The sequence below is a fragment of the Cryptomeria japonica genome, chromosome 8 (genome assembly GCF_030272615.1).
Source record: "Cryptomeria japonica chromosome 8, Sugi_1.0, whole genome shotgun sequence".
In the NCBI taxonomy this organism is placed as follows: domain Eukaryota; kingdom Viridiplantae; phylum Streptophyta; class Pinopsida; order Cupressales; family Cupressaceae; genus Cryptomeria; species Cryptomeria japonica.
In genome coordinates this window covers 460,574,793-460,601,982 of record NC_081412.1, presented here as the reverse complement: position 1 = coordinate 460,601,982, position 27,190 = coordinate 460,574,793, and the positions used below count along the sequence as shown (strand labels likewise).

Here is a 27,190-nt window from a genome sequence, read left to right as displayed (position 1 = left end):
GTGCGAGATCCAAGAAAGAAAGAGTAGTGAAGTGAAAAGTTTTCTATACTTAGTCTCTATTTCATCATTTTGAAATATTCCTAGGATGGCGGAACCTAGCAGGACAGCTAACATTTCCAGGCAAGCAATGATTAAAGCAGAGACAAAGTGTTTTCTTCCTCATTCTCGGTTGAATTCGAGATGGGAAGAGATCAATGATACCAATTTCGGCACGTTCAACTGGGCTGCATTCAAGATAAGAATGTTCGGAACTGCAGGACACAATCCGTCTCTGACAGCTGTCAAGATTGTGAGAAGTAGAATAGTTGCAGCAGCTGGCTTTCCTCCCGCCATTCAATGCCCAGATCTAGTCTTGGAATGTGCAGCGCGTTACAATCTGGAGCGGAAGACGATCTCAACGCCAGACAGCAAGTTACTGGCAACATTGACTCCAGAGGTGATTGGTGAAGCCTTCGGAATCCCTTCACATTACTCCATGACATACAGGACCAGCAGTGGAGCCCAAGCAGTCTATGAAGCAGGCCCCACCAGGTGCGCTGATTTGATCAACAAGCAATGGTTGCTGAAACCTAGAGTGCACGTTTCCAAGATGCCCAAGACTCTCACGATCTTCGAGTTCAAGCAGGAGTATGTGGACATGATAAAAATGTTGAGCAGAGTAATGGGATGCTCGCACACGGTAAACTTCGAGCCTTGGATGTTCTTCTACATTGGCGAGATCATGAATTCTAATACATTGATCGACTGGGCCAGATTGATCAGCCATTACTTGCACGAACAACTGAAGAACTTGCAAGAGAAAAAGTCTCAGTCCTTCTTCATGAGTTCCTATCTGTTCTATATGCTGGCACGAAGGAGTGGATTCGATGGGCTACCAGCAAGAGGAATCATGGGTTGCGGGCCAGCTTAGCTAAAAGTGCATGAATGTTATCCTCAGCTACATCTCCACAACGTGAATTCCTACAAGTTGGCGAATGACACTTTCACCATGTACCTGACACGACTTATGCAAAATAAGCTGCACATGAGGTTGTCTCCGCAAGCAAGTGCTTTGGTCCAGAAATATGGCGCCATGTTCTTGTAGTTCCCCAAGTTCACCTACATCAGGACACAGGGTTTCTCCTTCCAATCTTACAAATTGCCTAGATATTTGTCAGATAAGCTTATATTGCTCGAGCTCATGAGGCAGTTGACTGCCTACGACCAGCTGCAGAAGAAGAAGAAGAAGCAGTCTATTGAATTTCCAGTTGTCTTGGGGGATTTCACGGAGATATGTCCAGGATTGGAGGCCGCTAAAAGTGCAGCAGGCGAGTTGGCATTCTACCGACTATCATTCTACACTTCCAGGGCCCAATATGATCCCTACAGCCAGATCAGGAAAGTTGCCGGTGTCAAATTCATACACAGATTTCACTTGAAGGATTACTGGGCCGGTGCCAAGGACGACTTTGAGGTCCGGAGAAGGATGCACTCCAGACTGCCCCTCAACATCATCAGAATAAGTGAGATCCATCAGGTGCCAGACCAGGGGAAGGAAGACTCGGATTTGATGCAACTCGAATTCGAGAGGATAAAAGATCAACCTATCCTGTTGCTAGATTGGTTGGAGCCGGAGGTAGATGATTTGAACATTTTGGCTAGGCCAGTGCTAAAATTCACTAAGCACTGGATTGACAGGCAGACAAGAAAGTTGGTTGAAAACCATGTCCCTCTGACATATCAGCTGATGGGAAATCTGGATTCTCACAGCGAGGCAACTGAGGACTCTTCACAAGGTCAGGCAGGAAGAGAGGCCCGGGTAGACAAAGGAAAGAGTGCCCCAAAGAGGCCAAGGATAGCAAAGACGAAGGACGTTCAGCAGGATGCCCAGCAGGAGGAGCCTCCACAAAAGAGGACGAGGACAGGAAGGGAACATTCACCAATCAGCTCCGTAAGCGTACAAGAAGTGGAAATGTTCCCACATCCCGTAGGCCCACTTCCAGGAAATGTTCCAACACCTGATATACTTAGCATCAATGCTTCACAGGGCCGTCATCAGCCGAAGAGTCAGAGACAAGAGGTTTCCCCACACCTGGAAGAGGTTCGCCAGGATAATTTCGTAGAGACTATCCCTGGCGAAATGGAAGAGGAATCTCAAGAGCAGATGCATGCAGGAGAGTATTGCCATTCCATCCCTGCGCCGGATTGGTTGGTAGGCAGATTGGGAAATGAAGCAAGAGGGGAGCCCAATCCTGCTCAGGAATTAGAAGAATTATTGAAAAGGATGGATCAGCCACCTGAAAGGAAGGCCCCTCGGAAGTTTTCCAAGGTAGTCAGGGAAGAATCCAGAGCCCGAACTTTGCACATTGCTGAACCTGCTGTGGATAGGGATAGGAGTGAGATCAGGCAGGAGGATTACGTCATCAGACAGGTGGATCTCGGCCATGCTTCCACTGGTCAAGTAAGGGGAGATTTCGACGATTCCTCCTTTGCCATGAAGGAGAAATTGTTGAAAGCGAAAGCAAAGTGCAAGCGGCTGAAGGAGGAAAACGAACTTCTATGCGAGTATGTCAGGAGTTTCAAGAAGCCTATCAGGGAAGCAGGTCCTTCAGCCACTCCCCCTCCCTTCCTTCCTAAGGAAGTAATTGACGATGCGGAACTTACAAAGGAAATGGCACAAAATTCCTGAGAATGGATAGATGATGTTTATACTGAGGCAGGGAGATTTGTAGAAGATCTAGCGCAGCTCCATCCAAGGTTCGTGGCTCTTCTAAGTAGATTGGAAACGGCGGAAGGACTATGGGAAGACGTTGATGTCTACCAAGATTTAACCATTTCTCGACTCAAGGCTCTGATGAGAACTCCAAGGCAAACACTGGTAGACGGGAAAGTAATCCAGGAGAATGAAGCCTACGACTTTCCCCAATGGTTCTACGCCATCTGTTCAGGGAAAAACACCCTTGATAAATTCAGCATTGATTCCGTCACCTTGAAGGAATCCATCAGAGGGATACAGGAAGAAATCCTCAGTGCCATGGAAGCTTTATTTTCAAGAAAACTCAGCGACGGGGGAATAACAGTGAATTCTTTGAAATCCCAGTTGCATGATTTCTTCTTCGTCGGTTCATTTCCCAAGGAACATTTTGCAAATGTTTCTTCATTCTCCGGTATGATGAAGAAAACACAAGAAGCCATGACAGATTGGGAAAGTTTCTTTTCCAGAAGTGAAGAGGAGATTGCCTTGATGGAATTCAACATCGAGAATGTGCCAAGTGTCTCCATCGGAGAATTGGAGGCCGTCGTCGGTAGGTTCATTACTTACGCCATTAATGAGCGAGATAATGGCCGTCCGTTTTTAGACGAGAGTCTTTTGACTGAACCATGATGGCGTATTTATGGTTGAAGGGAACAATTGACTAAGCACAGGACCGGTCAACGCATGCCACCGTAGGATAAGGGAATCTTCTTGCATGTCGTCCCCTCATAATGGTTTTATGACGGATTCTTTTTGCATGTCGCCGTCGCTTGAAGGATGATGGGTATTTATGACGACGTCAGTTATATTTCGGGCATGATCATCATCATGGGCGCTATTTTAGGCCCTTTTAAATTTATTGTAAATGGGCATAATGGGTTAGTTAATGCAGATTCCCACCTTGTTGCATCATGTGTGGGGAATCTTTTGGGCAAACCCTAATTAGGGTTTTGCATGTAATCTGAGCTTGAGGCCTATATAAGAAGGTGACTCCCTCATTTGCAAGGAGGAGAGACTATAGTCAGAGATTGTTGCTAGGAGTTTTTGAAGCAAACACTTAATACATTGTTCAATTGTTGGTGTGTTCTTGTGTTGTTTCATAACTTGCATGGTCTCATTCTCTTCATAGACTAGATTTGTTTTCATGCAATTAGATGAACTGGATTTGATAGGATCGCTTGTTGCCAAGTCCCTGCTCATACTTTTGGTGTGTAGCTGATTGTTGCATACCGTGCAAAGTTAGTCTGAGCCTCGTTATAAGTGTATGTCTAACTTCGATTGTTAGGAGAGATTGTTCTATCTGATGGTTTCTTTTGACAATTTGAAAATCTTTAGCACTCCCCCTGAAGATTGCACTGCTTTCGTGTAAGTTGTGCTTTGCTGGCGAAGCGAAGCGCGGTTGGATTTTGCACAAGTTATCCCGTCTCCTTGTTCCTAGGATTAGATTACCTTTAGTTTAGCTTCCCTCTACCCTATTCCCATTTACTTTCTGCATATTTCATAGTCCGAAAATCTAAAACTTAGAGCTTCATTGCAAATCATCCGTCGATAAATTCTCGAGCTTGCATAGATTTCTTCAACATACGCAAGGCCCCTTGGATTACCAGCAATCACATCAGCCAACTGAGTCACATCCGCAGCATAAAAGGAACCTTGGAGTCGGTTGTCTGATTCTTCTACTATATCAGCATGCAATCGTACTTTGATCAAGAGAGAGTGAAGTGACCATTTGGCAACTTTATTCTGTGTTGGACGCCGTCATAAAAAACACGTCAATAGGCCGCCCAGCCGCCTGGGTTCGACCAGGGTCCGACTAGGTTCGACCAGGGTCCGACTGGGTTCGACTTGGGTTCGACCTGGGTTCAACCTGGGTTCGAACCGGGTTCGACCAAGGACGGACCACCTCTGGATTTTTCGAACCCTGGTCGAACCCAGTCCGAACCAAACCCGAACTAGGAACCCGTTCAAACTAGGACCGGTACTAGGGGGGTCCAAGGGCAGACCCGGTAACTTAGGTTAAACTTAAAAAGCTTGAAGTCGCTAGAGAAACTATAACAACAGTCTCTTTGTTCTCAACTTAAGAGGAATGATCTTGGTGCTTCTATTGAGCTTCCTCCATACTTGAGGATTCAGGACCTTGGATTTGTCATGCTCCTGCCTAATACCTCCTAAAATCATTCTTAAAAGACAGAATAATATAGTAAAACTAAAATCAATGAAACAGAAAATTAATCGATCAGCAAATATGTTACACAGTAATGCATGGCACATAAGTCAGTTGTCACATGGCCTGAATGAAAATATTAAGTGAAGGTTCTTTATTTAAAGATGTGGTCAATAGTATTAAGAAGAATAAGGATATACACATCAGCAATGTTTGTGGAGCGATCAAGCATTAATAAAACTCAGTGATGAAGATTAAAGTATAGAATGCAGCAAATAGATAAACCATTGTTAGAGCAGTGATAAGAAAGGTGGCAAACAAATCAACATGCTGGCCGATAGTGTGACTTCATAAACTAAAGACAGTGAAGGCAGTTGATTAATATGTTTGGTCTAGTTGACCCCATTCATAAAAAAGATATATTCATAAGTGAAATAAACTTAAATATGTTAATGAAGGCCAACTACAAAGAAGATAAGCATTAATAGAATCAAAAAGCGATCAGATTATAATGTAGTGATTACAATGAGTCATTACAAAAGATAGTGACAGTTGTGATTACATTTTCAGAGGCAGCGCTTTCATAGGAAATGGCTATGTGATTTACAGGCAGCGATTTTATACAATTCATATATCCATAAATAATATGGTGGCATGCTAAGATTAATTTTCATAATGCATGATTTATTGAAGAGGCAAATGGTGCGATTGTTTATGTGTAGCTAGGTCGGATCCCTTCTAGGGCTGACCTAGTACACCTAAATGCTAATTGGCCTGTCGGCCTTAGCATTTTGGCAGCTTACTTTGTATGTTAACTCAAATTGGGGCAGGCCCTATTTGGGTGATTGATTTAACTTGTAACTTGTAAGACTCATTGATATGTATCTTGTAGATGGGTCCTGACCCATATGTAACTTGTGAATTCAAATTATATCTTGGTGCCAAAATATGCAAGGCCGACCAAGGGATAATGATGAGCATCATATCATATATAAACAATGTAACCAAGGATCACAAGATATAATCATCAGCGAATTATCTCTGTCATTCATAGTCAGCGATCTACATCCTAATCAGCAAACTTCAGCAAGCGAACTGTGTCTTCAGTCAGGCGAATAATATCTAAGGCCGAGCGAACTTCTTCATTGGTCTAGCGAACTTCATCTTGAGCAGAGCGAACTTAATCCTTGGTTGAGCGAACCTCACTCAAGGCTGGCGAACTTGTCCTCTAGGCTGCCGAATCTATAGACAGTGACTGTATAGAGCAGCAAGGTGTTCAAGGTCAAACCCTTCGGTATATTGCGCAAGATAAGTTGCCCTAGCATCTGCCCTAATCAGGGATATTGTAAAATCTGCTACTGTGATTGATCTAATCTAATTTGAGATATTCATTGCTGGGTTTTTTCACCTCCAAGAGGGAGGTTTTCCCAGGGTACCGCTGTGTTCTTGTTTTATTTTCTGTTTGCTGCTTTCAGTCTGATCTATAAAATCAACAGCGATTTCATATGGGAAGAGGGATTTGTTTCATATTATGTGACAGCAATTGATTCAAGGTAACAATAATTATTATTAAAAGAGGAGGTGCAATTACTAAAGGAGAAGTCATTTGTTTTGATAAGATGTGACTTATCTTTGGAGAAGACTCTTCATTTGATGGAAGGGGGGATATAAATGAAGGTCGACTCCAAGGAACCAAAAAAGGAAGGAAGAAATAAGATATTTTGATCTGCTCAAGGAATTCTAATCTAATCCCCAAATAGGGAGTGGGATAGAACCAATTAATAATAATAATCTACTTAAGATCAATCATCAATCATCCCAAAACACATCTTCAGGAACATCAGGATTAATATCAGCAGATCAGCAAATCATTAAAAATGTATCAAATCAGTCCAGCAGATCGAACCTTTCAAAGCAGGTCAAATCCATTAAGCAGATCAGACAGCAAAAGCATTTCCATAAGATAGAAGCAGCAATCACAAGGAAAAGCCAGTCCCAATTCATTACACCAGAATTCTAGTCATTTCAGATTATTATTATCAAACATATATTCAGTGGTATACTTGATATTTCTGCCAATCATTGTCTTATATATGTATACATGTTGTTTATGCATAATAAAGAATGTTTAAGTGTACGTCCTTATGATAGAATATGAGATGTGCTTGATTGACTGAAACCCACCTTGTAGGAAGGGCTTGGGGGTAAGCAAAAGGGTTATACAAAGCTAAGTAAGTAGGTCATTCTAGAGTTGACCGAAATGGCTCCTGTGACCAAAGGACACTTATGTAGAGAGCCAAGTAATCCACTTATGACCCCTGCCCAAATTCCACAAGATATCAAGTGTCTTTAGGGAGATGAGACATTGATGGAGAAAGTAAATACAAGCCACCAAGCAAGATGGCTGTGGTAGACATCCACTCCTGGGCTTGGTGTAGAAATGGCTTTGGGCAGACCCATCGTGTCCCTTCTCCCAAACCCTAATATGCTTGCATTATTGATAATCTATGAATATGATGTAATTGCTTAATCCTAATGATTAAACATATATATGTGTATATTTGCATATGTTGTTCATGTTGTGATTGAAGGATTCAAATCTAGGATTGCATCATTAAAGAGAGATTTATTTGGTAAGATGTAACCCTAACCTGATTTGTTGTAGTTGTGATTTTAGGGCAAATTAGGAAGGGGACATTACAGGGTCGCTGCTTGCCTCTGTAAGCATTCAACATGAAGCTCTGTCTACTCTTGTTCAATCTATACTTGTTTTCTTTTAGGTAATAAACAACTTTTTTGTCATACATGTAGGGGCTGCCAAATACAACTTCAGACACATCCAAAGGAACAATATTTACATTCACTACACCAAAACTTTGGTTAACAACAAACTTAAATTTATATTGCCTAGTAATGAGCAAATCATTGGCCTCTTTGATTCAACATAAAACATAAGGCTTGGGGTGTTGATAACTTTCTAAACCAAAATTTTGAACAACTCTTGAGAAGTGTGTTAGAATTTTTGTCATTGATGTCAATGCTAATTTTGAAGTTTATTGAAGTTTAATTGAGCTGCTTGCCTTCTTGGGTGCTCGAGGTGCTTAACTTGCTTGAGGAGCTTGACCAGCTTGACCTACTTGTGTGTTTGCATCAACGGTGTGTGTGCTTGCTTGTTGTAGTCGACATGAATTGCCTATTGTTATGTTTGATAATATTTGATACTTGACAATGTATTAATTAATTGTATTAAGTGGCTTGTCAGTCTCGGGTAGTTATGTGTCGGTTGGTTGACAGTTGTGTTCCTCTCGACAACTGTTGGGTCCTTTAAATATGTTATGTACTGCCAAGGAAGGAGGTACAATATAGTTGGATCTATTGTAATCCTTGGCTGACCATCTTTGGTTTCTTCTCTGTAATAATTGTATGTGCGAATAAATATATATTTTACTGCTGTGTTTGGCATGCTTTGTCATGTACATTATTAATATTACTTGTATTTAATTTATCAGTTGTAGCGGTAAACATTTTGGCGTTGTTGCCTTAAAAGAAGTCGGGTGGGCCTTGAGTGATTCATGCCTATAGACCCCATTAGAGGTGAGAAGAGGCCATAGGGTGGTCAAGACCAAGCGATTAGGTGATCTGCAGACCCTCGGCCGAAGGGAGCACAAGAATGAGTGGAAGTACTTGGAGTGTTGGGACGTTGGAGGTGGAAGTGTAGAGGACATGCACGTGGCGTATAGTGCAAGGAAAGCGTCGAAACGTAGCAGTCGAAGCAGTCTACCTAGGTCCGACACACCTAGAATTACTCGGAGTGTTGGGGACATTGAAGGTGGATGTGTAGAGGATGCCTGCGTGGCTAACAGTGTAGGGAAAACACCAGAACGTAGCTGTCGAGATAGCCCACCCAGGTTTGGCACACAAGGCGAATACACATGGTACCTTCCAAGTGAAAACAATGATGAACACCCAGGAGAAGCAGAAACTCCCGAAATTTACAGGGGATGGATCAGAGAACCTCGTACGCCATTGCAAGACATGTATAATGATATGGGAGGCGAATGGCCAAAATGACAAGGACTACTAGCTGAAGGCATTTCCCGCCACCTTTCAGGGGATTGCCATTGATTGGTACACAAAACTTGACACTAAGCGCAAGGCGAGATGGACTAATCTAAATAAGGCATTCAAGGAGTTCAAACTCTTGAGGGATGACAACGAGATTGTAGTAGAAATCTATAATACCAAGCAGGGAAAAAATGAGTGTACATGCTTACAATCGTAGGCTGAAAGAATTGTTGAACAAGATGGAGAACTAGCCAGTCGACGAGTTGAAGAAGAGGTGTTTCACTGAGGGATTGATCCCTTCGCTATGCAAGAAGATGATAGTAGTGCCTCCATCCTCGTACGCTGATGCTTACAATCGGGCGATGGACATCGAGAGTGAAAACAAAACCTCCTCTCGAGGGAAGAGGAAGACCGACGACGACGAGAGCACCAAAGATAGCACTAATGAAGAATCCAAAACCGTAGAGGCCCTTTGGTGGGATATGTTAAGAATGATGAAAGAATTGAAGGCCGAGAAAGGAACCAATAAATAAAGTAATGAACCATGGTGTACTGGGTGTAAAATTGAGGGGCACACGAAAGGTAATTGTCCTAAAAAGATGTTTTGTGAGATTTGTCAAGTGATGGGTCATTCAATAAGTAGTGTCCATATAATTTGAAGACTAGAAGTACGCAAGTACTCTTCACACAGGGAGAGTCTAGCCCATCGAAACCACAAAATGTATCGCCTGGTGGCAATGGAAATCAACGAGGGCAAAACCAAATACAATACGACTCTAGAGGACGTCCTATCATATAGTGCCGACAATATAGCGAATAGGGACACTTTGCAAGAGATTGCCATAACAAGAAAGATAATGTTCAAATATTGTGCAAATGGTGTGGACCAGGTGACCATGAAGACACCAAATGCCCGAAGTAGAAGGGTATCAATATGCGTCGAGGAACAAGATAGGGCAGTTCTAGCAATCATGATAGCATAGATGAAGAAGGCAATGTACCCAGATGCTTGTACGGAGAAGGAACGACTTCGAGAAGCCAAAGCTGAACTAGAACAAGTGTTGGCGAAGGAACGAGTAACCTCCAATGGAATTGTAGGTACATCATTGTGGTAGTTAGAGAAGAATATAGTTCAACAGGTGCTACAGACAACCATACCCATCAAGTTATTAGACCTTCTTCAAACTATGCCACAATTGAGCATAGCAATTACCAACACTGTCTATGACAACACAGTTGGCCAGAATGAATGTAAGCTGCAAGAGGAGTTGGTAGTGGAACGATCACCTGATGATAACCAGGCGAGTGATTCCATGTTGCTGGCGGTTAGCTTTGGGAGGAAGTCGACTGTTGTTGAGATGGAGATAATGGGGAGGAAGTTAAGAAATACCATCCTCGACGCTGGCTTGAGAGTCAATGTGCTACCGAAGGAAACTTGGAAATGCCTTGGAAGACCAACACTGTGGCTGCCGACTAGCATGGAATCAAGCCATTGGGGATGTTGATGGCACAAAAAGTAATGATTGGGACACAACAATTTCTGTTGGACTTGTCATCTTCTAGTTGTAGAAGGGGTACGATGCACTCCTTGGAAGGGGATGGCTGATTGTTGCCAAGATGAATCATAATTGGAAGCGGAACACACTCTCGATCAAGAGGGACAGGAGGAAGTACGTCATTGACTTGAGGAATCAGGCGGTGAGTAAAGAATTGGCATCCTCCGACTCAGAGTTAGAGGGTGGAAAGTTAGGAATGGACAAAGGGAGAAAAGGCATGGAACCTAACAGTGAAGGGGTGCTCGAGTTGGAAGATTGCTCTGACGATGAGATGAGTTCCTTGAATTGACTATTCCACTGACAAATGGAAGACTGCGAGGTATTTTTACCAAGTATAATTTTTTGGAAGCTACAACTCTCGGTGAAGAGAAACTGATGAAAGCATTTAAAGTTATGGATGATACATTTGGTAGTATGGAGATGGAAGGTGGAAGGGAAAAGCCCACGAAGGAGAACAAAGGCGATACAAACAAGGGAGTCTACATGAAAGGAAATCATACTTGTATGGAGTCAAATCGTATGCAAATGTGCGGTACAAACAAGGGAGCTTGCATGAAAGGAAACCATACCTGTATAGTGTCAAATCGTATGCAAGTGTACTATCAAAAAATATGGAATTGAGAGAAAAAATTAAACAGAAGGAACTGTATAGTCAAATACAAGAACACTACACAAAAAGTCCGTACACCGTATAGGGAACACGAAGATTGGCTATGAGGCTATTTCCATACACCGTATGGAAGGCAGGAAGGGGTCATGCAAGGAGCAAGTCATTCACCGCACAAACACAAGATTGGCATAAGTCATCCACCGTACAAACACAAGATTGGTGTACGCCATATGGGCAAAGCCAAGACCAAGAGAGGAAGCAAAACCGTACATGAAAGAGGTCACCAAGCCGTATATAAATATGCTGTATGAACACAAACACCGTATGAAAAAACAAGTTGAAGAGTCCATTTGTTGAGGGAGTCTAGTCATACGACCTTTACCATACGTGAGCGAGCCATACGTGAGGAAGCGTTATGTCATATATGGAGGTGCCGACTAGGTCGAACAAGATAGACCCCACCAAACATCATGTGGTAACGATTTTTGGGTCATACACCGTACACTCATCTCAGTGCCACCCTTCCATACGTCTTCAGCACATGGTGGATCAACGTGTCACCTTGGAACCATTAGAGAGTACGACTTGGACAATATTTTGATATGAAATTGCTATTTTTTGGCTTTAGCAGCATTGTTTTTGGTGTCCTAAAAAGTCAGAAAAATGATGTGTGCCATGAAGTTTCGTGTGGCTTTGATGGTCTTAATTTGGTTTTGGTGCTGCCCCGGGACCTTGTGAGGGACGTTGCCCCAGGATCCTCGTTGGGGGCGTTGCCCCCAAACCTCCATTTGATTTGGTAGGTACACTACAAATGGGGTTGTCTGGTCCAAGTCATTGTCTATCATTGGTCTTTCTAGATATTACTTGATGTTTACTTGTTGTCTGGAAGACAACTGTTTCTTTTGGGGGGATGATGTAGTTATGTTTGATAATTGTCTATTGTTATGTTTGATAATATTTGTTACCCGACAATGTATTAATTAATTGCTATGTAACCCGAGGACGTGTCCCCGGGCTAAAATAGGATGAGGATAGACAGCCAGTGTAGTATGGGATACATTGAGCCTTGTTCCCACTTGCTCATTGGTGCAAAAGACTTGACAGAAGAATGTGTCCCACAGTGTAGTGCATAGTGCGCCAACATTTCTTTTTATCTGGGATGCACTATGGGCAAGTGGTAGCTAGTTGTTTAAGATATGCCAGTTCCTCATTGTGTAAATCCTAGTCACTAGATATGGAATGCCTACTGAGGCTAGTCACTATTTATGAGAGATGTATATTGAAGCTAGTCCCTATGAATATGGGATGTATGCTAGAGCTAGACAGTTGTATATGTGACTTAAGTCAAAGCTAGTCAACACATGTGTGATGTGTGCGAGCTAGCCACCTTATGTTTATGGGAAGAATGCTCGAGTCACTCTACGGAATTGGGAATCTTGAAAGGGTAATAACCCTTGTGTATTTGTGTATGTGTGTACACTACTTGGAGGCAATTAGATATTGCTTTATTATCGTTGGGCTAATTTTAATACATAGTCCTGGTTCAAAGAGAGATCAAAGATCTCATATGAGAGGAGAGAATGATCTCCCTCTAAAATTGAAGAACGAACTACGTAGCCTTTGACTTCCCTCGATGGGATACGCAGGCAGGGTCAGTTTGGAATGCACTCTTGAGGCTTAAGTCTAGGTCTAATAGGGACCCTGACCTCAAGAGCTTACCACCTTTGAGCTTAAGCATAAGTTTGTTTAATTAAGTGGTACTTGTGAATGATAAAAAACTAAAAAAATTGTAGTGTCCAAGGGGTGGATATTACAGAACACTCAACAATATCACCCCAGCAGGGGTTTGAACCTTGGTGGCAAGAACCACAACACCACAAATCAACCATGCCATTACAGGCTATTGTTTGCACAATTAAACATTAATATGAAATTGACCCAGAAATTTTAATAGTTCATTATCTAATTCAGATATAATGTTTAGAATGTAGCTCAGAAAGACCAAATTTATCTTCTGCAGCAGCTGCTAATTTGTCTCTAAGCCTGCAGCATTCTACTTTTTAATGAAATGCTTCCAAATCTGCCTGATATCCACGTTAGAATGCCACAACCTGCTGCTGATTGAAAGGATATTTTAATTCAATATGAGATCGATCAGATTTGTGCAATGGTGATCATCATGTGAAATCACTTTTAAGGAATTGAAGGTTATTGTCCCCCAATTCCAGTCCTAGAGGGGTTTTGTCCTCTAGTTAATTGAACCTTAGTTCTATGCTCCACAAGGGGTAGAAATGATATAATAAATGTTTTCTCAATGATGCCTCCTCCTTGCTTGGACTCTCTTAAATAGATTATTCCTCTAATAGACATACCTCTTGAAATGTCCTTTGATTATTATTATTAAAAAAAAACTTTAATTATAATTTTATTTTATAATATTATTTAATTCTTCCTTAAGGCTAGTAATCGCACTATGCTAGAGAATACACAGGTGCCATGTTTATAACATATATTTCTACACCTGATCATGCTCACAGGCCATAGATGTGACTGTTATTAATAACGGTCTGTATGTATTTTTGTGTAATCAGGGTTTTAAATTGGAGAGGGGACATTACATTGCATATGCATATATAGGAGTTGAACAATGTTCACAAGAATAAAAATAATGTTTCAAATGATTTGATTGCAGCATAGACATTTGATTATGATATAAATATATACTGGTTTCAGCTATTCTTATAACAGTCTTCTTACCCTAGTGCTTCTCTATTGGAACTGAATGCTCAATTCAAGTCCCATTCACCTACTTTTGTTCATTTGTGGATGGTAATGTTAACTTGCTTCATTCTTCTTGCTTAAACATTCTGATATGAAACTCAGCCTAACATTAAATGTGACTTAGTAATGTTTATTACATTGATAATTTACACACAAAGATTTTGTTTAGTGCCATGTTCTAGGAAAAAGATGATTGCAAGGAGGTATTAGCCTAGAGTGAGGAAGTGATAATTCATAATAATTACAGTTGATCAGATTGAAGAAAGTATTGATTTTGATGATGCAATTCAAATTAAGAAACTGACACAACTAGAAAATTTTTAAGAGGCAAATTTACTGAAGGACAATGATATGAAACAAAAAGGATAGACCTATTGGATATCCTCACTATTAGGTGCACATAGAATTAAGACAGTAGGATGTTATATCTTAGCAGGGGATGTGTCTCCGACCCCTTGGGACGTGTCTCCAGTACCAGAAATGTGGTCGGATACATTTCTGCTTGCAGGGGACATCCTGCTGTCGTCTCTTGAGTCTCCCCCAACTTAAAATGAAGACCCCAAAAATTAAGCCATTAAAAATGCCAACAGCCACAGGTATAGACCTAAATACATTCATTTTTCAGGAGCTTTACGTATTTGACACAAGCTGATTTGAAAAAACTATATGGTGTGCCAAAACAAATTATACCAAGTTTGTTTAAAAACTTACATATGCAACTGTAATGGACTTTGAAAAATCAATGCTTCTCAAGAAAAGATTTGTGAGCATTTCCCATTCCTATACTGCTGCAAGTATCATAGTACCTCTGGGGTTTTTCATTAAATTCAACTCTCACCTGCATACTAAGAAACACAAGTATAAACTATAATGAAATTATGAAACTTGCTCTGATACCTCTAATCAGGATTACAAAAGCTGTTATGATAAAGTGCAGGTCCAGTATACATCTTGCATATTTATTATGTATAAAATTATAAATTAACAAATTTATTAATTATTAAATTATATTATATTAAAAAAAATGGCATCTCCAAGTAGTCTCGTATTTTCAAAATAGACGCACCGGTACCAGTACCAGTACTGTCTCCTGGCAACCATGGGATGTTATCAACATCTATATTATCACAATTTGCCAATCAAGACAATAGAGCCTGCAGTTTCAAGAGGATAAATTCCAATACAAGGAGGTTTAGATGGAATTAGAATATCGATTATGCACTGTTAACAACATTAGTCAATAACAATGGTAAATATATAACAGTACACAATTCCAATCGGCCATTCCTATCCATCAACAAATTAAGGTTGTATATGTAAGGTGTTAGGAAATAAGAAACAATTTCCACATTAATCCTATCAGGAGAGTATTATGAGTTTTCAGATCTAACAAAATTTCAGCAGCTTAATAGCTTGTAAATGACACTTACGAGAAAGATCAAGAATAGAGAATGACAGATAAGAAATAGAAGCACATCCCACAAGATTAGAGACCAATATATCATTGGAAAACCCTTTCAAGTTGAAAAACCTGGCCTCTAAAATTCGTCATATTAACATCAAAACATGTTTATAATATAATGAGAATTTTGCCCATGCTCTACAAGAGAAAATCATTATCTCTATCACATGCTTTTCGACCTGTGATTAGTCAAGCATTGTCTCATCACTTTAGAAATCTGTTACAAGAACGTGCAACCATGCATCCATCACCATATTGCTAAATCACAGCATAGAGCAACATGAGATCAACACTCTTTAATCCTGGAGGAAATCTGACTGCATAACCAATGCATTTACCTGCTGCACAATACCACTACTCATGTGCATGCTTATATAGACTAAGCAAGGCACAAAACCATGAATTGGTTTTACAAAACCATATGACATGTGTCCTGGAGTTACATGAGTCTTTCTAGAAGGTCCTACACTTCCCCCCCCAAAAATGACATCATATTATAGATAGGAAAAAGAAGCCTCACAAAAGGATTAAACGGGATGAGCATGGTCTGATATAATGCCACAAGGTGAGGGATGAAATCGAAGCACCCCATTTGGTGGAAGACATGTAATCTCCACAATGATTGTCTTACATGTAACCCTTTGTGATAGATTCTTTCTATGTGCATACATGCAAATGCCAAGTCTCCAATAATGCCTTACAATGCAATCTCCCACATGATGCCTCTTACAATCAATATTGCCAATTGTCCTAGAGAATATTCCATTCCACATGTGCCTCCAGCTACCATATATTTGTCCCATTCCATGATTTTTGGAGACATACACAGAGAATACTATTTGTGATTATATAGTCTTACCTTGTATTACAATCAAAGTTCCCAGACTCGAACTTGGCTCAGACTCGGTAAGGCCGACTCGACTCGTGACTCGGCTATGACTCGGCAATGACTCAGCGAAATAGAAAAACCCTTGAAATTTGGAGATTTTTGCTATGGACTCCTTGATGCTCTCAATGCAAGCCTATGGCCTCCCCAATGTGATTTGTGGTCTCCTTGATTCTCTTCTTCCCTGCTGGTTGCAAACCTACGGCCTCTTGTTTTTCTTCCTCTCTTATTCTCACAACTAGCAATTAGAAGACCTTTTAGGGTTAAATGAAAAAGAAATACAAAAAAAACCGTCAAAAAAACCTTTTTTTTTTTGTTTTTTGCAAGTCAAAACGTGACCTGCCGTGGTGCGAGTCCTGGAGCTCGGACTCGACGAATTTGTCCATAACTCGCCTGACTCGCGAGTCATGCGAGTTATGCGAAAAACTCGCCGAGTTCGAGTCACGAGCTACCAAAACTCGCCGAGCTTCACTTGACTCGCCAACTCGGGAAACACGCCTGACTCACAGTGAGTTTTGATACTCTGATTACAATATTGCTCTACTAGGACTTGCAAGGTGAATGGCACACCTAATCCTAGAAAAAGGATGTGTATTGGAACACACTGATGATTGAGTGTGACTGCAAGATAATTCTACCATTTGTTTTCTTCAACTAGTTGCATCAGTTAAAGAATTACAGTCATTCTTTAGTTGATAATATGATATCATTGTGTTGAGACTCAACGTGTCTTGGTGAGGACTCATGAATCTGGGTCTGGAAAAGGCCTGGTGTGTCTGCAACCAAAACTCACAGACTTAGACAAGTCTAATATCTGAGACTTGTGAGCTCACGAGTCTCAGATGGCAGACTTGGTTGAGTTTGTGAAGAAAATAGAAAATTAACCAATTTTTTTTCATATGTTAAATATATTCTTTCAATTGCTGAGTTTTGGCTGGGATTTTCTACCCATTCTGAGTAGTCAAAAAACAGCTTGCCATGTCTGAGTTTCAACACCATTCATCTCTTCTTGATACCTACTTGAACTCTACTATTCATGTGATTCAATGCAAGAAGAGATGCTGTAGCTTTTCCAACTTCATTTGTATGTTTGGTGGCTCACGTCCTAAGATGGATGCCGCTCTTTCTTTCTTTGACATTGTTTTCTCCCTGCTGCATGGTTGAGGCAGCTTCTCATTCTGTTGGGATAGACTCCACTATTAATGGAGAACCTTAATCTGTAATTGATTACTTATTGCTATATAGATACTTGCATTATGGAACCAATAACGTGAGTCCTAAATTATTCAACTGTGAGACCAGATTCACACTTTCGTACAGCACAAGTTAAAAATCTGTAATTTTAGTTGCTTTCGTACATCCTCTTGATAACAATTAAGATGTAAGCAAATTTGCATGGGAATGAATGCGAAGAGAAATTAATTTTACATGCGAAGGGTTTGTCTTTATCTGATTTTTCTTTTTAATGCATGATTCATTTGTACATGTGGAAAAGGGCTTTCAAATAAAATAGTACCAGAGATTGTGCGGGTGTGGTATAAAACAGAGGCTGTGTAGGAGTGGTGTTTAATAAGGTTTGCTGACCCATTAGAAAATAAAGGTTGTGTAGGGATGTGAAAAATAGGTCTTGCAATCTTGGTTGAATTTAGCCTGTTCATCATTCCTTAAATTATTGCATGGTGAATTCTTGTTTTTGTGACGAACATATTTTTTGGATTCCAAAATACAAGCCTATTCCATCCTTCCTATACCTGCACATCTTTCCAGGGAGATTTCAAAGACTGTTCTATATCAACAATTTCAATCATGTGTCTCTTTTTTTCTTCTTTGTACATCCTTTTGATTCTCATTTTTATTGTCTGATGCCAATATATGCATGGCAGGTCTTTCTTTGCTATGGTGTATACACAAACCTGGAGCTTCTTGAGCATTATGGATTTGTTCTTAAGGACAATCCAAATGATAAGATTTATATTGACTTGGATGAAAATATGCTGACCTCGAGATTGTGGGAGAAGAATCACCTTTATCTTCAATGCGATGGGAAGCCTTCGTTTTCCTTGTTAGTTGCATTACGGCTTTATGCTACACCGCCAAATCTTCGTAAGAGAATTGGGCATCTTGCCTTTTCGGGATTGCAAATATCTCTTGAGAATGATATTGCTGTCACCAAGTGGCTTCTAGGGAGATGTAAAAATCTTCTTGCTAAGCTTCCCACAACAATTGAGGAAGATGAATTGCTATTAGAGATAATTGACAAATGTGATGAAGATGATGGATTACAGTTCATATCAGCTCTTTTTCAGGATACAGAAATGAGACAAAACAATGATTATTGTGTATTGCTGAATCAATTTCAAAAATGGTCTAGACTTCATTCAGAAGGATGGCACAATGTTACTGTTGAAATAAACACATTCTTTAGGATACATTGTTTGCAGAGGAATGAATGCATTGACTTATCTCAGAAACCAGAAGTCAAGCGTTCTTTGGATAGGTGGAAATTGGCTATCCAATGGAGATTAGGATATAAGACAATTCTTCATCGTGGTATTTTGTATTGTAATTTTCAGCTCAAATATCTTTATTCTTCAGGGAAGAACAGGACAGAATAACTCCTACCAAATGTTGTATTAAACCTGGGACATGAAAATGACAAGAAAGGGTTTTGTAATTAACCTGAAATGTTATCAGTAATTAATTTATTGTATTAAACACAATCTGTGTAACTTGCTGGGAATGGATGCAAATCCTAAAATCTGTAGAAGCAGGGCATGTGGTCATGTTTAATGTAACAAATCAGTAATGGCTATTTCATCTTGTTCATAAAAGTTGCACATCTTGTTTTCTTTTTTTGAAGTCTATCAGGTTGCATATTTTTGGTTCAATTTTTCCATTGACTCAATGTGTAGAGTAAGCACGCCATCGTTTCTTCATTATTTCTGAATACATCCTTGGTGCAGAATAAGTGGTGGGGTGAGTACCTAAGGACAAAGAAAAATTGATATTAGTTTATTTCTGATATTATTTGAGGATAGGATTCCAGAAAAATATACATGTACCACACTGGGTCATGTAATATTGGGGCCATGTCTACTCGGCTCTCTTTGAATCTTTTCCATTTAATTGAATATAAAATAAAAATTAACAACCAACTTTGTGTATTTCATGGTCTATTAATGCATTTATTTTTGTGTAGGGAAGCAAAGGATATGACAATATGCAATATGTAAGGAAGCTAAAGTAGTGGAATAACTTCCTACACTAATGTTGAGAGGAGTATAAGCAATTTTTTTTATAGGATTTTACAACAGTTATAGAAATTAAACATAAATAAACATAAATATCATATATACCATGTCATAGTGTTTTACATGGAGAAAACCCTTTTAGAATACAACCCCACTCCAAAAGCCGTTCAATATATCATTTTGAAATCGACAAAATTACAATATAGTTATAGAACAAGCTTTTCATTGGAGTATCAATAAAAAGATATCCGAAGGTAACAACTAAAAGACTTTTACACTCAACCTCCATTTCATGCACGTGACATATAAGAGACACAATACATGAAACTGTCAAACGGTATTACAAAATCATGAGATGAAACCACTCAAAAAGTAGTGTCCAACTTTTTTTCAATCCAAGATGTCTTATGATGTGTCAGGACACATACTGACACATGTCTCCCTTTTGCAACTCATTTATGTGTTCATGTTTTTACATCTATTTCAGGAGATCTAATTTTCAGAGGCCATAAATTTTTGATTTGAGAGTTTGATTCACAAAATATTTGGACCACTAGAAAACTTGTGAAGTGCTCCATCAAGCTATAACTTGTAATGTCGGTTTCAACAATTTTCAAGCCCCAAAAATGCCTTTTAAGGCCTTAAAACTGAACTTCGGAACTTTTAAATGTAAAAACTTTAATATTTTCCAATCCAGAAATGATCTTGAATGAGAATTTACCAATATGCTTATTTAGCCAAACTATAGTTTTGAAGAATTTTTTTGAACCAATCTGTACTCAAATGTACTTATTACAAATGAAAACTTTATATAATTGCAAGTTTGAGACATCATTTTTCTAACATGTATCACATTGGAACATGTAATACTGATGCCAAGTCTACTTGGCTTTCCTTGAATATTTTCCATTTAATTGAATATTAAAAAAAACCCAACATTTATATCATGGTCTATGAATGTATTTTTTTGGGTTTATGGTAGCAAAGAATATGGCAATATGCAAGACTGGTAAGGTTGCATCATTAACCAATTATGACAATGGCTAGCCGGCAGCTTGCCTTAGGGTCTATTTAGATTTTATATATTACCCTTATTTTATTAAAATTTGAATAATCATAGTTTTAAGTGGACAATTGTAGATTGATCAAACTATGAAACACAATAAATAAAAAACATATATTGATAAAGATGTCTAGTTATGTTTCAAGTTTGTAATTACACATATGCATACATGTTGAACCAATCAAAGAATTGAATTGCAAATAACCTAGAGGACATTATATTATTCTAAGCCCCCAAATCATGTTTTATATTTGTCTCATTAGTCTACATCGTTGGATTATACTAGTTCATCTATTAGTTCAAGTCCACTTTCCTATGAACTTGTAAACTTGAATGAAGTGATACAATGCGCGTTTTGATAAAAAAATATTCCTAAAGAAATGAGTTAATTGATACCTTAAGACAATGATGGATTGGATTGATGAAGAGTGAAATGCTAAATTTCAACTTTTTTTAATATTAAATATAGAGGAACTTAACTATTTACAAAAAGATATATGAAGGAGATCAGGCTGCCTATCAGACAACAGTAACTATGAACCTGAGGTAACTGTCCCCTATGAGATATACATACTATTGTATTTTGCCAAAATTCATGGTCGTATATACAAAATATGTTGATATGTGGCAACTGATCAGCAAAGTACTGTACACTCAGCACGTATCCTCCTTGGGGTCCGGGGCCAGGCCGGGCCCCGGGAATGCAGGTGGTAGCCCGCGGCGAGGGTTCAGGGGCGGCAGCCCTCGAGAAAATATTTTGGGATGTTTTTTGTTGATGAAAACCAACATTGTAATAAAACCCTAAAAAGGCCGACTTTGTTTGTTGCCTTAAAAACGCATGTTATAAGCGGCTGGGATGCTCAAGGCATTGTAAGGTTGATGTACTGTTTTTGCTGGATAATAAGAAAGATTGAACGGCTGTGTATGGTGGACGTAACCCATTCTGGGTGAACCACGTTAAATCTCTATGTTATCTGTGTCCTGTTTTATTCCTTTATCTTTTGTATTTAAATCTGCATATAATTGTTAGTTCATATTTGCTTCAGATCTGCTTGAAACCCTAACAGAATAGCCAAACTAAATAGTATAGAATACTACAAAAAAGTACAAAATTAGAGCTGTCCTAAATATCAATCCAAGAGGTCCATCCCAAGGGACCCTCCATCCAAATGGTTGTTCTGGTTTCTTGGACCAAGACTGGTACATTGGCATGGACTCTCTATTGCTGTTCTAGCTACCTAGCTTCATTAATCTCTTTAACACAAGCTTCAAGTGCACTCACGAATGGGGACCGCTCATTGGTGAATTTAGTCAAAATTTATCCATGGGAGAGTTCCAAGAGGTAAGCCTGCACCGAGCCCTCTTTGATGAATCTCTCAAATTTCTTCACTGTAAGTCTCATGACCAACGTCACCTGCATGCCAACATTGTAAAAGATAAGTCTCCTATGAGACTCAGTAAGCACTCTATCCCTATTCTGAAATTTAGCCTCATTATGGAATTTCCAGATGTTCCAAAAAACTTCACAAGATAAAATAGACCAAAAATAGTTAACATCTTTCTTCATGCCTTTGATAAAACTGTAAAGAACATCATAATGGAGAAGCCTTTATCAAAATTAATACCAAACATATACCAGACCTCTCTAGCAAAGAGGCAATTGAAGAAAATGTGCAAAATACTTTTAGGAGTTCTGCAAATATTACAAATAGAAACATTTTTCTGATTATCTTTAATAGGCAATCTATGGAGAATAAATAACCATTTAAAACATTTATGCTTGGGAGTCATAATAGAGTGCCAATGAAAAGTAAAGATAATCTGTCAATCAACATTAGTACACTGTACATTCCAAACAGAATTTAAATGGAGAATAAGATCATCATTAGACAACAAAGAGTTATAAACAATTTTAGCACTAATATTTCTCAGGGGGGACCCATTCACCCATGTGTACGAGGTAAACTTCTCTTCCCTCAGCACACATGGCCTGGATAGATCCACTTTGATGCAGACATCTCTCAACATAGCATACGTCCTCCAGTTAGAGGAAGGAATATGAAAATTCTGCATGAGATCACACTAGGGGAAAAGAGCCCCATTGTTAATAATATCATTAAAAGTTCTAATGCTTCTATGAGCCCAATTCCTTGCAGAGCAACTTTGAACCAGAGCTAGCGGCTTGTCTTTATGCATGAGGTTCCACCTGTAGTACCCCGTTTTGATCGGACTTATTAGACTGATTTTGTGTTTCAGTTTACTTTTCAGTTGGCACTTGATTGCTCGTCATTTTGCAAACGTATTTGATATTATATCATGTTTATCTGGATATTGGATGCATGAGTTACTTTCAGTATTTCAGTATTGGTGATTTCTAGTGTTTCGTGGATTATTGCTCGTACTGACATTTTACTTTATCTAGTTGATGTGTCATATATATATGTTGCGTGTTTGCTATTGTATTGGATGCAAGGGGACGATTTTCCTTCACTCGTTTCGATGAGACAGGGAACGTCGCGATTCTCCTTCATCGGTGTGCGTGCCGTGTATTCTATATCTATATGCATGTACGTGTGCTTCGGTGATGCAGGTTATTGCAGGTACAAGTACCGGGTAGGTACGGGGTATCGTCTCCACCTGGCTTCACAGGTCTGAGCGTGCCTTATATGTCCGATGGGAGTGGAGGAGATAGCTTTTGACCCTAGTCATTACCTCAGTCTGTTATTGTGAGTGCCGTCAGTCGGTCGTTCATCCCCTCTGTCTGAATTTCGAGTCTTTTTTTACTTTTCCTCGATTTGCGTACTTTGGTGGTTCGGTTAATTATTTAAGTTTAAGTTGTCATTATTGTTGACTTGAGCGATTCATTCCTTATTATGCCTTATGTTTTGAATCAAGCGAAATTGATTAGTTATTAAATTTTAACTGTTAGTTGCTTATTTGGAAAAGAAATCGTGTTTAGATCCAACGGAAGAAATGGAATAGATTAGTTAATTGCTTTTAAATATATTCAATTAAGTTAACTCATTGCTTTCCTATTTAGTAGAAAAAATGGATTAAATTGATACTTATGAAAATGTAATTTTCAAAAAAGAGAATTTTTCATTTATTGTTTTGAGAAATTTGAAAAAGGAAAAATAGAAAAAAGAAAAGAAAGTCAATGGGGAATTTTAATATTTTTTTTAATAGAAATTTTGGGCAACCTAGAAAATTAGGTTAAGAGATTTTTTCTTACTAAGCCATTTTGGAGGAGATTTTGGGGGGTTATGCTTATTTTGGAGGAGGAGAAAGGAATTTTGGAAAATTGGCTTGAAGGGAGGATTTGGGTGTGAACCAGTTGGGATTCTTGCTTGGAAATCAAAAGGTTGGTTGAATCCTTGCTTATTGCAACAAAAAAAAATCATTGCTTTCCTTCCTCTTGCTGTTAATTGTTTAAAATCTGGAAGTGTTTGTTTGTTATGGGTTATGGAGGAAGAATTCAACTATTTTGGTTATCAAATTTAAACTTAATTTCTCCCATGAAGTTTCCTTAACTGAATTCTTAATGTTTCATCTTTACTATGCAAGAAATTTCTTGGTTTATCATGCTGTATGTAATTAGGAATTTTGATGGATTTTGGGTAGTGTTATGCTGGCAAAATTTTGCCAAGCATTCATAAAATATCTTCCCTAAAAATTTCCAGTTTTAAAAAAAATAATGGTTATGAATCAAATTTCCTTGTTCATGCTTGATTGGGAGCAAATAAATTCAATTGGGGTTTGGGGATTAAGAGTATTCTCATTTTATTAAATTTTTAAAGCCAACTGGGTTGTGTTGGATGAAATTTTATTCCCCCTGTTTTGTCTCAGAGGATTTGGTTATTGCTGGTAAAAGAAAAAAAAAAGATCAGCCATTTTAGTGACTGGAAAATTGGTTTTTAATTGTTTTTGTTTGGTTGAATGTTGTGACTGGAAAATTGATTTTTAAATGTTTGTTTAACAGAGATATTTGCCTCTGTGTCATGAGTTTTTTTGTTTCTTTTTTTTAACCTCTGTCGTTTTATTCAAAAACGAGTTTTAAACTGTTAATTTAAACAAAAAAAATTTGATTAAGTTCGAAATTAAATTCATTGGGAGGCGGTGGCGGGGAGCTGGGCTCGACCCAGCCACGCACCCCTCCCTTTCCTCGCGCTCGCTTGCAGTTTCCCCAGTTTGGGGTTAGCAGCAAGCGCTGCTTTCCCCAGACTGAGGATGCAGCAAGCGCTGCATTCCCCAGTCTGGGAAAAGCAGCCTTGCTGCCGTGGGTGCTTGGAGGCCCCACGTAGTATGTGTTAAAAACTGTTTTTTTTAATATATATTTTTTAAAAGTTTTAAATCAAGGAAATAATATTATAATGTTGTTAAGTGGTTTAAATGAATTCAATAAGTGTTAATTTTGTGTTTAATGTTAAGTAATGATATATTGTTATTTAAACAATAATAACAATATGTTGTTATTTAATATTAAATAATAATAATAATATGTTAATTGTAGTATGTAACGATGTTGAGCCTATTTAATAATTTTTCGATTTTAGTAATGAGGATATTTGCCTGGTATCGTGAAAATAAATCAAATGATTTAGAGGTTAGTAGTAATGTTGATATTAAAGAAAGTCGGACTAAATTTAATATTGGTGTTTGTTATCCAAGTATTATAAAATAGTTGTATGAGGATTGTATTCGTCAAATAGATGTTATTTTGGAATTATTTTATAATAGCTTGTATACATTTGTTCAAATTGATTTAAATGTTGACTGCTCAAAGAAAGATTGTTTGTAGTGTTTTTTATCATTGCAGTCCAGTCGTTTTAATGTCGTCGCATTATGTTTAAAATGGTCATTATGTTGTCGATGTTTGCCCTTGGTCAGGTGTCGTTGTTCAAACCTTGAGGAAGTGGGCTTTTATGTGATATGTCCCTTATGGTTAACTCTGGGTTTGTGACTGTGAGTCCTACACCTGCGTCATGTCTGGATAATTTATGGTTGTAGTCCACCATAGAGTTCTCATAGATAGCCTTATCCAGTTAGTGACCTAGTAGAGAGAGTGGCTTTCGGGCGGGGGCCGCACCCGAAGTGGATGGCAGGATAACCCCTCGAAAGTCAGCTATTAAGTGATAACCTAATAATTGTTTAGGGGGTGGGTAGTTATTAATTTAATTAAGATAATACACCCCGTACACGGTTGAGTGCTTGTATAGGCTCAAGGTGTTTGGGAAGGCCTGGAATGGCAAACCTACCACCTTGTCTTCACGAAAGGATGGTAGGGTCCGCATGATGCTTAGATGGAGCCGGGGGTTCGGGAGAGGTTACCAGGATAACCCATGATGGGGGCCGGGACCTATGGAGACCTTCCTAGGGTAACCATGTTAAGCCATGTGATGACACTCTCTCTCTAGGGTCGCTAGTGTTTTGTGAGTCGAGTCACTTGTGTACTGCGGAGTCATCTGTACTGTTGTTCTTTTCTTGCTTGCTTGAGGGTCGTCTGCTATCTCCTAGCACGGTGGGGTGGTTCCATTTTGGGATCACATGGTCGGGTGGTAGTGCCACTTCCCATCGGATGCCTTGTTCCTACCTTCACGCGAGGATTGGCTTCGCCGGTGCATCTTGGTTCGTGCTTCTTGTAGCACTTATATTCTTGATTTCGTTCTATTGAGGCCGTGTGGTTACTGTATCAACAACTTGTAAAATTGTAATTTATTGTTCTATGGAAGCCATGTAATTTTATGGAATATTGTAATTTAAGTCATGGGATATATATTGTTTCAGTTATCTTTCCTATTTGTATAAATGAATCTTTGGAAGTATGTATGTTGTAATTCTGTAAGCCTATCTTTTGAAGATCAATTTATGAATATGAATTATTTTATCGTTATTGGCTTTCCTTAATTTAAATGGAAGATTGGATTAATTTTGTGATGTGGTTTTTATTTTGAAGTAATCTTCGTTGGTAACCCTTTAGGATGTAATGTTAGTCTTCCGCTTATGTTAATTATTGAGCAAGGTTATGATTATTTCCCTTAATCTTTAAAAAAAAATTTATTGCGCCTTTTAGTTGCCTTTTTGTGTTGCTATCCTTTAGGGTTCCTGGCGGGGCATTACACCACCAAATAGATTTCTCACCACAGATAGTGTTATCCTAGCAAATAAACCCATTGTTAGCAATCAGGTGTTTGATAAACTCCCAAGCTTTCCCAATAGACTTAAACACAGAGGACCCTAATGGGGAGACTGGGAACTTGCCAACGACTAGGTCAACAAAGGGGAGCAACTTCCAAGATTTGGCTTGTTTGGGGACAAAGAGCTTAATATTGTTTCTGACCAGGATTTTCCACGACTCATCACCTTCCAGGGCTTGGAAAATCCATTTGGTAGCAAGAGCAATACCCTGAAACTTCAAGTCCTTCAACCTAAGGCCACCTAAAGTCTTCTTGAGACAACACCAATTCCATCTAACCGAGTGTCATTTCTTATTCCCTTTACTATTTGACTAAAGAAAGTTCCTGATAGCCTTTTGAATCTCATTGACCTGATAATTGCTGAATAACCAAACTGAAGCATAATACACACTGTAGGTGGAAAGGGGGATCACTCCATCCCAAC

General features: G+C 39.0%; 1 protein-coding gene across 2 annotated transcripts in view; it reads left to right on the top strand.

Moving 5' to 3' along the window:
• Positions 1–19,111, top strand: part of LOC131061687 (protein SET DOMAIN GROUP 40) — a 66,601-nt gene extending 47,490 nt beyond the window's left edge. For both annotated transcript variants that reach the window (XM_057995505.2, XM_057995506.2), the window contains one exon: positions 18,142–19,111. In XM_057995505.2, coding sequence (XP_057851488.2) covers positions 18,142–18,873 — 732 coding nt within the window. In that variant the 3' untranslated portion in view covers positions 18,874–19,111. The remainder of the gene's footprint in view (positions 1–18,141) is intronic.
• The last annotated feature ends 8,079 nt before the right edge of the window (positions 19,112–27,190 follow it).